General features: G+C 44.0%; 1 protein-coding gene and 1 long non-coding RNA gene across 5 annotated transcripts in view; one reads left to right on the forward strand and one right to left on the reverse strand.

The window, feature by feature from the left end:
* On the forward strand, window positions 1–13512 carry LOC142055161 (uncharacterized). 2 transcript variants are annotated; one of them, XR_012659824.1, is made up of 3 exons: window positions 1–98; window positions 613–695; window positions 9909–13512. It is a non-coding gene; the product is annotated as an uncharacterized LOC142055161 (long non-coding RNA). The 2 variants fall into 2 exon arrangements; XR_012659823.1 differs by lacking the exon at window positions 9909–13512 and adding an exon at window positions 2975–3309 and having other exon boundaries at window positions 12–98.
* The window catches only part of PSEN2 (presenilin 2), a 20667-nt gene continuing 16237 nt past the window's right edge, over window positions 10499–14928 (reverse strand). For all 3 annotated transcript variants that reach the window (XM_075088724.1, XM_075088721.1, XM_075088723.1), the window contains one exon: window positions 10499–14454. In XM_075088724.1, coding sequence (XP_074944825.1) covers window positions 14299–14454 — 156 coding nt within the window. In that variant the 3' untranslated portion in view covers window positions 10499–14298. The remainder of the gene's footprint in view (window positions 14455–14928) is intronic.

The following is a 14928-nucleotide window of genomic DNA, read 5'->3' on the forward strand; positions in this document are numbered from 1 at the left end:
GGGACGGCGCGCGTGGCGGCTGCAAGGGGACGTGAGGCCCGTGAGGTCCGTGCGGCGGAGGCTGCCGCCGCCGTTGGGCGGGGGGTGCGAGGCGTGAGGTGCGTGTGCTGCGGGCGGGAAGGGTGGGGGGAGGAAGAAGGCGGGGGGACCTGCTGCCTCCTCCTGCCAGCCGCGGGGCGGCCCCCTCCGCGCCGCGGGGGCTCCCGTAACGAGTGGGGACTGGGATATCAGTCAGAGGTGGCGGCCTCTCGCTGGGCCCGGGGAGGTCGGTCCCCTGGCGAGGCCGGGCGGCGCTCGTACCCCGCGCCTCAGGAGGGCCCCGGGGGCAGCGGGTGTCGCGGCTCAGGCGGCCCCACCAGCCCTCCGGCGGCGTCCGGGTGCGCGGAGGGAGGCACGGGAGACCCGTGCCTGGCATGCTCCGGGCACTGCCAAGCCACCGGAGCAACTCCATTTTGTGGCGCTCCGTGTCCCAGGCACCTCCGTACGTGGATGCCAGTCCGATTATTTTCAAAGCATTGGCTTAAAATCGCGTTTGATACATCTTACGCACGTGTCGGAAATGGCACGCTCGTATACATGTTGGAAATAAAACTAGCGCGTCGTTTTCTACAGGTTGATTCCAGCGGTGCGGCGTCTCACGGACGCTGCAGGGGGCTAACAGTAACAGCGAGCTCTGTGCTCTTCTGGATGTTCTGGTAAGCGCCTGTCGCTGTCAGCAACTTTTCTGTCCGAAAAATAATAATACATTCTTTATGGTACATTTGCCATACGGCTGCATTAGTGCAAAAGTATATTTGGGTGAGGTTTGGAGACTAAATATTTCACTTCTTAAAACAAACAGGATTCATAATCTCCTCTAGCCCTAGCGTAACTTATGGGAGTGACCAACAGACAACCCCAAGCTTCAATTTCAGCATTGTCAATTGCTTGCTTTGGCCAACATTTTCAGCTTGAATCGAGCGCTTAAATCCACACTGAAGGACCTATATCAAAGTTTGTCGGAGTTGTGGGTGCCAAGGATTTGTGAAAAGGAAACTGGATAAATAGTCTGCAGTAAGTGTGTTTAGGGGTTTAACTCTACACAGCCAGCCTGCTTGTGCCAAATTTCCCCCCCCATCTGTAGAAGAGGATAATTATATCCTGTATCTCTAGCTGCACACACCAAAGGTTGTTTGGCTGGTGTTTATGAATACACAAAATATTGTTCAAATATTACATAAATTCCTTCATGTTTGTGGGTTTTTTTTAATAAAAGATATGCTTGCCACCCAAGCCCCACTCAGCTTCCCAGGTAAGGCATGAGAAGGTCTTTGCTAGAGAGCTACAAGTAAATTTAGCAAAACTCATCACCCAGAGATTATCCGGATTGGAAGCGAGCTTCAGTCATTACTAGAAAGGCTAGATTTGAACTAGAAAGGTTAAAAAAATATTTCCCTGGGGAAGGCATATTACTGACATAATTGCTCTATGTGCAGGCTGTGCATAGACACAATATATCTGAAGTGGAAAGGCCAAACATAACACTTTCACGTTTGAGAATGGGATAGAGACTAGATGTGTTAGGTGATGCAAAAACATGGCTACAATAAGATCCCAGCCTTGAAAAGTTCTGTCTGAAAAATGCTTAGTAGTCTTAAATTAAATGCTGACGCTTCCAGAAATGCATATGAATTAACTGTTCTGTTCGTGGTTGATTCCATACGATTTTCTCTAAAGGAAAGATCACCTTTACCCTCATCTGGAAAGAGATGTGTGTCAGATGTCTTTTCTAAAGACGCTCTTTTATCTATTCCTGTACAGAATTTGGATGTTAGTTCTAAGTTTCTGTGTAACGTCACTTTGCTTGCGTCAGCTTGGCATTAATTGTGAAATATGTCTTACTCACTGTGCTGAGCACGGAGAACTGCATGGGTTTCTGCATGAGCACACTGTCTTTGAGATGTAGGCAGAACAAGCATGTTATCCCATGCAGCTCTCCCCATCTTTCAAAGACAGGCCTGGCTGGTTCCCTTTATTCCCACGCAGTAAACCATTGGGTATTTCTGCAGCTGCTGTTCAATTTGCATCACACCTTCTGTTGCCAGGCTTTCTGCAGCCTTAAAAGACCCCTTGAACTTGAGCACAAGGCTAGCTTTTTCTATACTTAGACTAAAGAGAGAAGTGTCTTGTTTTCCCACCCAATTTGGAATGCAAAGAGGTAGGATTGAAAGGTGGATTGAAGCTGCTGGGAGCGGATAGTTTACGTCCTTGTTTGTTACTTTCTAGTTCTTGAGGGGAAATAGGGGCAGGACACCTAGGACTCAGAATCTGGAATCCAGAGGCTAACTTTTGTGGGGATGGTTGCCTAAATGTACCCACAGTCCTAAATAAAAAGTCTAACATGGTGTATGTAAAACACGGGGAGAATTGTTCCACAGCAGAAGCCATGCAATATCTCCCTATAAACTGGAGAAAAATGGTCAAATTGAAAAAATACTGTCAGTATTTGGGATTGGTTTAGTGCTATCGATTATGAGATTTACAGCCCAGAACTCTGGAAAAAGTAAGGGGCAGAGTGCTGTACTTCAAAAATAGACCAGGGAGTCATCCTTTTCTTCAGAAAGCCTACTGGTGGTTTACATAACAACCTTGCGGTTGGTGGTTCCCATGGGCTTTGGGAGGTCCAAATTCAAGTTCCATCTCTGTCTGTGAAGACTTACAGCACTCCACCCTCACATCAGGACCCTAATTTTTAGGCATGCTCTTGCCTTCTCCCCTTTCCAGCATTATCCATATTCTTACTGTTTATTATTTTGCTCTACATAATGGGAAAGCTCAGCAAGAGGAAAGAAGAACAGAGCACTCCTCCACCCCTTCCAAATCTCAGACAAATTTAGATGTGACAGTAGAATGAGGTTGTTGCATGTTAAAAGTTTTTACTTGTGTGTCTAAATCTCATGTAATTTTTGTGCTATATGCCTGCATTCTTTTGCAGATCTGTGCAGTGCAGATCTGAATTTACAGAGTAAGCCAAAGCAGTCCTGTGAAAAAGCAAGTTCCCAGATTTTGGGGACTCTTGATTGTCTTCAAGAACAAGAAGTGTACATGATTAAGAAATTGGCCACAACACATCTTTGGTACTACAGCTGTTATTTGTTTCTCATGTTGTTCAGTAGTGTTATTCAGCCACATTTCAACATACTTGCTGCCTTATCCAGAAACGTGAGCGTTTCTGGCAAGAATTTTACACCTGTGAGGATCATGTAAATCAATCTTTTATTAGATTATAATAAAAGTGTGATAAATTTGATCATAGTAATATACATTACTATACAGATATAAATGCTATAATGATACAGCTATCCTTATAATATATAATATATAAGTATAATAAAAATTATAATAAATTTAAATTATAACTAACAATGAGTCACACTTTCCCAGAACCTTCTCTCTATTGACGTTAGAATGGTTTGTTGAAGATCATTTAATTCTCCAAATATCCTGTTTTTGCAAGTCAGAGGGAGGTCAGTACCTTGCCCAGGGTCAGTGGGAAAGCTTGATGTAGCAGCTGGAAGTCCTGACTCCACAGCAGATGCTTTAGCTGTGCCATCATATCTTCACCTCGTATTGCTTGTTGATATTTACATAACGAAAGGCTTAATGATGCAATTTCATGAGGTGCATGAACAGCTCTGCTGTGGGTCTGGGGTAGAAGCAGCAAGAAGGGCACCGGGAAGAGCGAGTCCAGGGCTCTTAGACTGTGACTTCCAGCAGGATCGCTGTCAGCCTTTGGGTGGGGTTGCTTTCCTCCTCCTGTTGGCTGTTTTCTGAGAGGTGTCTGTCGCTCACCACCTAGCAGCTCGCCACTTACCGGCTGCCAGGGAACACCCAAGAAAAGCTTTGGCAGTTCTGATGCTGACTGCTTTGAAGAACCTGGTGAAAGCTGGCTTCTTTAAAGCCTTGTACAAAGTGGGCCGAGTTCCCAGACAGGAACAGGCCAGAGTGGCTAAACTTCTACGAACAAAAAAAGTTAGAGAGCCAGAGCTTGGAAGGATCTCTGGGCCCTGCAGTAAGAAGGGTTCCATTGCAACAGGAAATTAGTAGGTAGACAACTAACCTGCAGAAAAAAAGAGCTAATGGAGTCTCAATTAAGCAGCTTTTGGTCATGTCATTAAGTTGACAAGTATCCAGGCTACTCAGAGAACACTCAGAAATCCTCTTGCATGGGACAGGCCCAAGCTGTTTCTCCAACCACAATAAAATATACGTCACCATCCTTCTCCTGTGTTCACACAGCTAACCACAAAGCAAACGCTGCTCTGGAAATGCTTCCATCTGTTCTCCTTCTCCAAGCAACCACTGACTCTCAGATAAGCTACCCCTTGAGGAATTTTGCCTTGTGTTCACTCATGTTCTTTAGAAGGTAATTTCTTCAGGGTAGGAGAGGAATGTCTTATCTGACTACATAGATTTATGATGTTCCATCAACATATTATAATAATATAGGGATGATGAACTGGAACAGCTCAAGGAGAAGTCACTGGACAAGTGGCTTGGTTTTAGTAGTTAACTTGTAGGTATTTCAAAACTTTGGCAGGTTTCGGTGACGCTGTTTGTACCATATGTTATTTACATGGCTTTATGGCCAAGAATGAGAGCAACAGCCTTGTAAAGAAATGAGATCTCTCTGACTCAGTCAGTGGTAGATGCACGTCCAGTATCATCATAGTCCAAATGATGAGCTATTTTTGTAACACTTAGGACTTCTCTGATACCTGAACTGTGTATTTTCATCCCAAAGCGCTCGGACATTCTTCGCACTTCTCCTTCCTATCTCCCCTTGCTGCAAAGGGAAGAAGACAAGGCTCTATTTCATTTAGTCAGTGAGCACTTTATTTTTAAGATGATTTAGTGCTGTAGGAAGGAGCCAGTGCAGTAGTTCTCAAGACAAACATTTTCTGTCCAAGAGGAAGACACAGTGCAGGGAGCAGGATGGGTATTTCAGGGTTTCCTCTCCCAATTTGCTGCTGGGGCTCCCATCGAGCAGCCTTGCTCCACGCAGCTGGAGAGAGCAGGGAACACCAGTGGGGCTGCTGGACGGCCTCGAGCCCCCTGGCTGGGAGGAGGTGGATGTTCTGTGGAGGGGAAAGGACTGCTGAAGGGCTGCCTTGTCTCCTAGTTGAAAAAAAGGAGGGGGAAGAAGACACAAAAACCTTTACTTTGCTGCCTAGGCTTTGCCTTGCTGAGAGAGCAACCTTCACAGGTGCCTCTCCGTGCCCCTGCTCACACCACTCCCCCATTCTGTGTCGCCCAGAGAGGGGCCATTTTGAGGAAGGAAAGGTGAAGGGTGTCAAACTGTGGAGGTGATTTATTATCTCTGTGGGTCTGCAGGGAAGAGACCAGCACAGGCCTGGAGGCCAGTGTTGGTAGCAAAGTGTAAGACTCGAGCATTTCTTGTCTGCTGCTATTATCAATCCAGAACAGACTGCCATGGCTATTGACAGGGTATTTGTGGCTCATGACTATACAGTAATGAACTGTTAACAGGAGGTGGGCGCAAGCCCATCAATGCTGGGATTATCGCTAATAATTATTTGGGGATAAAGCAGCAAGTCTATTTTTCAGGCATCTTAGAGGTACGCACCTGGATTTCTCTTCTCAGGGATTTGATGCAAATCACAGCCTCATTATCTTTCACCAGGGTTTGCCCTTACCCTCCTTGCACACATGCTCAGCAGGCTGGAAAACATGATTTTCTCTCCCACTGGGGGAAAAGAAGCATTGCAAATATGTTCCCACAAACTGGAAATTTACATATAGGTAGATGGATTTTTTTCTCTCTTTAGGTTATGAAGGAAAACAAAACTAGGGTGTTACTCTCTAGATGAGGTGGTGACAAGCCACAACAAGCCCAAACTACAAACATGTTCATCGCTGACAGAGGATTGCCAGAAAGTTGTGCAGCATGCCACGCATATGGCACCACACCATGCTCTGCTGTGGCTTGTGCCACCCACTGCTCCCTCCAAACTTTGCCACTTGGGTGCCGAGCGGATACCGGCTGCTTTGGGAAATTGGAGGCAGGCCCATGGGGGTGGAGTAGGTTGAGAGAAGGACAGTGCCAGGTGGTGAGGCTGCAGATAGAAGCACTAAATGGAAGAAAGTAATACCAGTCCTTGTCTTTGGATAGTGTGGGGCAGCGTAGGGCAAGGACAGGCACCTTGCCCCTGCCACCTTAGCAGTTAACATAGTAAAACATTCACAATATCACGCTTGCCTGTTCAAATTCTGTTGCACAACAGTGCTTTTTAGAGGTATTGAGCAAAGCCATTTTGGGTTTGATGAAGTTGGAAAGAGTGCAGCAGTCTGATTAGCAGTTGTGTGCCTCAAGTATACAGTATTTCTGTGACACTTGGTTAAACATTATTAAGTCTGTAATTCTTCTTTATCTCTGGGCTAGACAGGTCAGTCGTTTCTGCTCATTGTAAATTGCATTTGCTTGCATAGTTTAGTGAGTGCTTTACCCTCTCCTCTTGCCACCTGATAGATTACATGTACCTCAATCGATCCTGCACAGGCATAGTGGAAAGTAGTTCTTTGTAGCTTCCAGCCAGGATTCCCTTTACAGATGATAACTAGCGAAGCCATTCACCCCCAGGTAAACGTGGCAAATTAATTTTGAAGCCAAGCAAATGGAAGCCAGTCCTTTGCCTGCATTTAGCCACTCTAAAGAGCCTTTTACGATGAACAGAAGGATTATCTGGAACAGTTTGCGCAGAGTTGTTCTAAACAGGAAGGCAAGCTGGAGCCAGGGAGTATGGGAAGAAGAGTGCTATTTCTGAACACTTTACGGGAACTAAGAATGAACACTAGTCATCAGAGGTTGCTCTGCTGGCTAATGGCAGAGCATGTTGCCAAACTGAGCCATTGCCCCCAGCTTTTGGCATGGCATTGCCATGTGTCACATAGCTGAAGAGCAGTGAGCCAGTGAGCCACTTTGTCCTAACGTGGAATCATCCCCAAGACAACGTGTTTGCTTTCACTGCCCTGAGAGCTGGTCCTTGTTCTGGCTCTGGGCGTCTTGCTTCACTGTTCCAACATGAAGCAAAGTGTGGGAGTAAGACAGGGAAAGCTGTAGGGTTTTTCTGAGTGCCTGTGTGGCAAACGGAGAAGCTCACAAGCTCCATCCACTTGCCTGAAGGTGATTCATAGATGGTCTGGAAAATGTACTTCTAGCAGTCAGTCTAGGGGGAAAGCAGAATCATTGCTACCTTTGGATGCTGACTGACCCTTTTTCTGCTTTGCTGCGGCTATCGATCCAATTCCTGAAGTCAGCTGAGAAGGACTGCATAATCTGACCTCTAGTATCTACACCTGTGTCTGCATACCTGGAGTGGGAGATCGATTGGTGGCAGAATATCCTGACACGTATCTGTGTGCGGCTAAGAGGGAGACGCCAGCAGTTAATACAAGCCTCTGGAAGGAATGACTGATCAAGAGATGGTCCAGACAGCCAGGTTAAGCCCTTCATTTGACCCTAAACAAATTATTCAGCTCCTATCTGTGAAATAGGGCTAATGGCATTCTTCTGTTCTGTTGTGCTCTTGAAGCCTGACTCCTAAAGAAGTGCTTGGGAATCCTCAGTGGAATCAGAGGAGAGTGATTTCAACACGCTCTATAGCTGTGCATAGGGAAAAGAGCTTGCCTTCAGGCACAGCGGTGCCAAGAACCAGCAGTGCAGGTTCACTCTCCCATCAACTCCCAGATGCTTCCAAGAAGATTTCTAGCCTGGAGGAGCCCAAGGTGGGAACACAGATTGTCCCTTTGCTACAGCAATACCGCTAGATACAGTATCTAATGACAAAGCCTAGGCAGTGACTACATCCTGTGCCATCCACTCTTGTGGACTTTCACAACTTTAGTTTAACTGGTGGTCTGCTTTCAAAGCGTAGGAAACATGGTTCCTTTCTTGGAAGACGGATGTTCTCCCTTTCTCTGCAGCAGTGCTCCAGTTTCACGATGGCACTGAAATGCATGCACACACACAATGGTAGCAAGGAAGGTGACCTAACCCTTTACATGCTAAGTGCCTTTCATATTGCTTCATGTCCCCTGCTATCCCTCATTTTCCCATCCTGTTTAAGTCTTTAAAGCTATAGCTGCACTATCGTAACAGGCAGCACCCCATTCCTGTCTTGTAAATCTAAGCCATGCCTCAGATATGTTTCAGTTTTTCTAATATATTATTCCCTAGGCTGACCGGCCACAGGCTCTATAGCCAAATGCATTTGCTGGATTTCTATTCCCTGTTAGTTTTCTGCACAAGCCAGAGTTTGAATTGGAAGCATGGTGAGTTGTCTGAAATCATTCAGAGTATTTGCCATTTCAGTTCTTAGCTTGCCCACCCAAATCGCATAGGGATAGAAATCAGATTTTTTTTTCCCCTTAGTAAAGAAGAAAGTCAGATGGTTTTCATGCCTCTTGGAAACTGCACGTATCACTGCTGGAAGACTAACTATTAGCACAATATTTGGAGAACAAAAATAGCTCAAATTTTAACTTCCTGGAATATTACAAAGGCCGTATTTGGAGAGGGCATCTGTTGCCTGGCATGATGGAGGGGTAAGAAGTTCCTGTTGGAATAATTGTTAACACTACTGGCATTTTATTGCTACTGACTCTTGATATATCAAAGCTGTGTATAGGTAGCTTTAAAAGTAATCCTGAATACCTACCTTCAGCTCCAGAGATCTTGCTCGCCTTACACCAGTTTTGAAGGAAGACTCAGGTTCTTTCATAAATAGATCCAGCTCTACCAAGTCAGGGACAATCGTAAGTGCTTACATTTAGCTTTGTAAAGATTGAGTACAGTACAGTGTAAGTTAAAAGGTTGGATCAGTTTTCCATACCTGCTCTCACACTCTTTCTACATTGTTTCTACTCTGCTTAAATGCAAGTTAGCTGTGGTCGTACTCAAATGTTATACTGGGGTGATCAAGGTCTCCCTGAAATAGAAACCAATGATGTAGGATAAAAAAGGAATAATGCTTTTCCTACTCTGCCCTCTTCTGATTCTTCAGGCCCTGCAAGGCAGTTCAGCAGCGCCAGGCTTCACAGCATTTATTTCTGCACAGACCTAATCCTCAGTTGGCCTTGAGAACTGTCACTTAGTTCAGGGTGTATTTGATAGGACTCAAACAGTTCCCAGTTTTGGAAGACTTCCATTCCAACTACTTGGCCCTGTACCTGTCTCAGGTTTCTATATCAAGGAGTTTAGCTAGTTCCACTTCAAAGTCTCTATTTATTTATATCTTTTTAATACTGAGCCATAAATAGTGCTGAGCACAGCCACCTCCCAAATTGTGCTCTTGGGCACCTGTCAAACAAATGTGTCACACGAAGGAGAAGATAAGAGTTCATATTCACTTAACTCCTTGAGTGCCCAGGGCAAATGTCTTGAATTTAGGAAGAAGTAGGTGATAGAAAACCTCCAGCAAAAGGAAGATGTAAAAGGAAGGATGGTGACTTGTGTGATCACGTTTGATTCCCTGATCTGATGCGGGCAGATCTTTCCTATGTAACTAAGCTTAAACATAGCATTTACGTTCTTAGTCTTGCTCTCTTTCGCATTTGTAGAATGGGAACAGCTCACATCACTTTACCTTACTTGGGGCAGGGGAAACAAGGCTAAATTTAATGAGGGGTGCAACAGTGTGTTAGGGGGCATATGAATAGCGTGGTAGGAAAAGTTCTGACAAAGATACCATATTTGTCCAGGCTGCTTTCTTACAAAGCAATTGAATTCAAGAAAACTAGATAACCCCTGATCTTCCTGACAGCACAAACAACACAATCTAGCTAGACCCTCAATTCCCCAGTGCTGAGAGCTGGAATGACAGCACTGTACTCTTTGCCCCCCCCCCCAGATTAGCAAGACCCGCTGGGATGGAACAGGAGACTGCAAGTGAGAGGAGGAGTGACAAAGCTGTAAGTATAATTATTCCTTTGCTTCTTGGAAGATGCTCAGAAGAAAATCTAATTTAGAGATGTCTGGAGGAGCCCTGACTTATGCTTGGGGTTTGTAGGACTGAAACTACTTTTTAAAATACTTTTTAAAAAATAAAAACAATAGGGGGGGACCCAAACAAAATGGAGCGTGAAATGTAACCACAGCATCTCACCCAGAGCTGCAGTGCTGAACATTGAAATCAGCTGGTTTTAAATGGGTTCTGATACAGCGTGAGCTCACTCTCACTCAAAGCCTCTCCCTTGGTGTGCCAAAACTGCAGCTGTGCTGGGGTGTGGGGTGCCTGCTTTCTCCCTCCCATGAGGGAGACTCCGGGACCTTCAGCCTCACTGAAAAACACGGGGCACGCAGAAGAGTACCTTAAAATGGCTGGTACTTCTTCATACAGACTTACTGCCCTCCCGTGGCTGCCAAGGAGCATCTCTAATGCAGAAACAGGGAGAACAGGGACTGAGGGAAACAATAAAAAAAAAACCCAAAACACCAACACCACTATATATTCATTTTAAACCATTTTAAAAGTTGAGTTACAAGGAAGAGGAAGGCAAACACACTGTGATTAACTGGAACTATCTAGGAAGGCAAGAACAAAGCAGAGAAATTTACTGGTTTGCGAGCAGGAGGGAGACCTCCAAATACTGTTTTGCAAGGACAGTGGGCCTTGAGCTATTCTTTACCAGAGTCCCACCAGCGAGTGCCATTTACTCGAAGAGAAACGGTCCATCTAATTTCATCCAATGGCCCCATGGAGGAGACTTCAATAGCAACTGGTGCAAAGAGGTATGGGAGAACAGACCACTGCTCCTTTTCCTGTCTGTGGTAGATGTGTGCCGTGACCTTGCTGTATCTGCTAACCCTCAGTGGCCCAGCTTCAGCAGGGTTTATAAAGCTCTCACTGAGACACTTCATATTGCAAATGTGTCCTTTTCTCTCTGTGAACCAGGAGATGACATTTCTAGCACAGACTGACTCCTTTCTGAGGGACTTTTTAACGAATGAGACTTGAGTATCTGATGAGAGCTGCTGTGGAAGCACTGCATGGTTCTGCAAGGAGTGTCCTGTTTCTTGTCCTCCTTTATGACCATGCTGCTTCTTGTGCACTCTGCAGGCAGAATGCATCTCCAGCCTTTGATGCACAGTAGACACTTTAAACAAAACACACACAAATCAATTGAAACCAAAAGCAACAATCAAGTGGCAAGAGGAACCAGCAACAAGCCCAAGCAGCAACTGTGTGGTCAGACGGTAAGAATGCCAAACTGGTTGATTTGCACGTGCTTCTAACAAAGGCACTAAATGCTGCAAGGAGGCTGCATACCTCCCACTGATGGAAAGCCTGGGTTTGCATTAGGCAGGCTTACAGCTACATTTTTGTTCATAGACTTAGCTTCAGTCGTACATGGTAGAGACTGGTGTCCAATGCCCAAGCCCCATCTGAGACTAGATGCAATGAGACACTTTAGACTGGAGAGAAGTGGGCGTGACAGGGATCACGTAGGAAAATGCCAAGACATGGCACCTCCTACAGGACTTCAGGCTGTTGAGTGACATCTGCATCAAGACAGGAGTCACCCCAGCCTACCTGACAGCTGTGCTTTTTCAGGGATGCACATCAGCAGGAGTATTAGGATTTCTTCAGGGTGAGTGACTGCAGTTCAGCAGAGCACGCTGCAAATTGAAAACAGTGAATGAACACAGTAGACAAACAAACGCTTTGCTCATTCAAGTTGCCAGATTACTGAGTCAGTGTCTCATGTAGTAGCCAACTAGGGAGCAGAGTAAATCCTGCCCACTCCATTTTCACATCTTAGGCCATGCTGCACAATGTTAACATCATGAACAAATCTTTATGCACAGGTGAAAGTGTCAAATGAGACCAGAAATCACTCAATATAATTTTAAAACTTGTGTGTATGTGTGTATATACACACATAAACACACACAGTGAATATATATATTTGTAGTAAACACATACGAACTTTTACACAATTAAGACCACCTCCAGTATATACATGATATACTCCTGTCACTCACCAGGACAATACATTTTGTTGCACTGACAGAATTTGTTGCTCAGTTACCTTTTAAATTACAATTTTTATAAGTTATGCAGAATTGCTCAGTGGAAGGCCAATCTTTGGCAAGCACAAGTCTGCAGAAAACCACCAGCTCCAGCAGTGATTCTTCAATATCTGAAGGTATCCCACCAGCTTCCTTCAAGTATCAACTCTGCTTTCATAGAAATGAATTGTTTCTAACATTGTGCTACAACCCTGTTAAGCCAAGCAGGATTTTTCTTCTAGTACATGTAAATATTTCACATCCTCTCTACACCATGCAATGCAAAAAGTAAAATCACGTTTGCAAGTGACTGTATTCTGATTTGGCCCCATAGCTGTTTTAGTTTCAAAACAAACCACAAAAACCCAAAACACCAAAACCCAAACAACAAGCAAACATAAAGAAAAAACAACTCTCTCATAAACCCTAAAAATCAGCAGACAGAGCTCTAGTGATTTACATTTCCAAAGGGAATACCTTTTATTAATAATTAACTCTGTCTGCAGCTGTTAAGTCCAAACATTGCAAATGTAAGAAATGCGGGCAGAAAACTAAACAAAGAGCAAGAATTACTTACTTGTCCAACCTGAGACGCATGTATCTCATAAAAACCCTTACGCAATTTTTAAAAATTTGTTTGAATCACCTGTGTGATGTCCTTGTTAAATCTCAAAGTAGGTTAGCTTGAGCAAGTCTATTGGAAAAAGCACTACTTTAAAAATGCGTTGTTCAAAGCCTTATCTGAAAACTATTTTCAGAGATTAAATTCTGCATCTCTCAATGACATTGCACTATTCACAACACCTTGCATAATGTTACATTTTGAAACACTGACATTGATCAGCTGTCAAAGAAAACAGAGCTTGTTTGTGTAATAACACTCAGGTAAAAAGAAAAAAATCACAGAACTTGGCTGTTTCTAAAAAACTGACTCTCAGAGTAGACATAAAATGATTTTAAAAGGTGGAGAAAACAGTAAGACTCAGTCAGAACTATTTTTTTTTTTGCAACAATCACTGTGGGTTTTGTTTTCTTTTTTTTAATGGACTCACTTGAAGCTGTGTAAATATTCCTAGCATTAATGGCACCTTATGTAGAGTAATGTAACAGCAGATTAAAGTTTGCACCTCCATATTTTGATACAAACTATGACAGGGTATTTCAAAAAAAGTCCCTTTGACATTAAATAGCTATTTTAAAATTTGTAATTAAAAAAAATAATCTTTAAACAGTACCAAAACCTAGGTAAACCAAGCCCCAATCAGTGTAAGAGGGCATCTTCATAAAGGGAAGCTAAATCCTCCTTTGGAGTGGTTACAACAGTCCACAGAAATAAGACCAGAAACACACACAAGAAGTTAAAGGTCAACTGATTTACTGGAGTTGTACAATAATTCCACCTTATGGTAATTTGAGGACTATAGTATGGACCCAGAAAAAGATTTCCAAAAAGATAAAATGCTTGAAGGAGACAGGAAAAAGTATCTGTCTTCCCACGCTGAGGATCTGATGCACTAGAACGGGCAGCCCTGCTGTCAGTTGTTCACTGCAGTGGTGGATGTACTCAGAACCAGAAGCCTGATGTTTAAACGTCCCACCACTGACATCCTGTCTAGATCCATCACAGCTCACTATGTCTCACTAAGGTCAGAATAAATAGGCATTTGGGGCAATTTCAACAGCAGTTGTGTGCACAGAGGCCAGCTTATGAATTCATCCTCACTTCCCTAATGCTCACGCACTGCTCTGTTCTGTGCATGCTGACTGCTATGCTTTTCTGATCACAAGTATGACTTACTTGCACCACATGTTTGCGCAACGCTTCAAAAGTGTGAAGCATTAGCAATTCTAGAGTACAGTTAAACTTGACTGCGATTCCAGGGCTAAAACACCTTAGCTTCTGGAAGCGCAGAGCAGACCCTTCACCTCTCCAGTGTCCCATGCTCCATACAGGTTTCTGTGCTCACAACAGTCAGCGTGCACATCAAATAACATAAAACAAATGCTCTGACATCAGCAGCGAGCCAGGCTTTTCACTGGAGTCCAAGAGTCCTGTGAAAAATCGCAGTTCAACATGTAACTATTAGATTTTTAGTACACCATGTCACAGAGTTAGTGTTTTCCTTACAAATATATGGCACTAAGTGTAAAATTTTATGACTTATTCCAAACAGTGTACAATACTTCACAGCAAAGCTTTAGAAAGAGTCCTCCAACTCCCACTTCTTCTAAATGTACAGCTGGTGGGAGGCCAGGGTGTCCATGAATGGTCGCACAAGGTTGTCTGTCGAGAAGTAAAAGACCAAGCCAAAGGTGATGGAGATGGGAAGAGCAGGCAGTGCTTTCTTAAAAACAGCCAGTAATAAAAGAGTTAAGCATAAACCCTGACAGAGAGAAGAGAATAAAAAACACAAGGAGATAAGAATAAGAAGCCCAGAAACATATCTGTCATCAACAAACTAATACACAAATAATAAGCTATATACACTGGGCAGCAACTGAAGCCTGCATGAGCTACCAGCGGCATGAGGTATGCTTGCCCACACCTTCGTCTGTCAGACAAGCTGGCCAGGTATTTTCTTCAGCAATCCTGAGCACAGGTCTCTTCTGGGAAAGTGGTATAAATAGCTAGTGCTGACATACAGCTGACCCTGAGATGTTAATTTATTTACAGATTATTTTACATTTTGTTCTATGCCATTATGTATGAAATACTGATCCAGCAGATAAAAAGCACTTAAATCCTGGTGAACTGCACAGATAAGGAGTTCCACTGGAGGACTAATACACAGTGGTGTGTACTTCTAACACTTTCCCAGTTTTCAAGGTCTCTTGGGGTAAAAAAAAGAACAAAAAGC

The sequence above is a fragment of the Phalacrocorax aristotelis genome, chromosome 3 (genome assembly GCF_949628215.1).
Source record: "Phalacrocorax aristotelis chromosome 3, bGulAri2.1, whole genome shotgun sequence".
Classification (NCBI taxonomy): domain Eukaryota; kingdom Metazoa; phylum Chordata; class Aves; order Suliformes; family Phalacrocoracidae; genus Phalacrocorax; species Phalacrocorax aristotelis.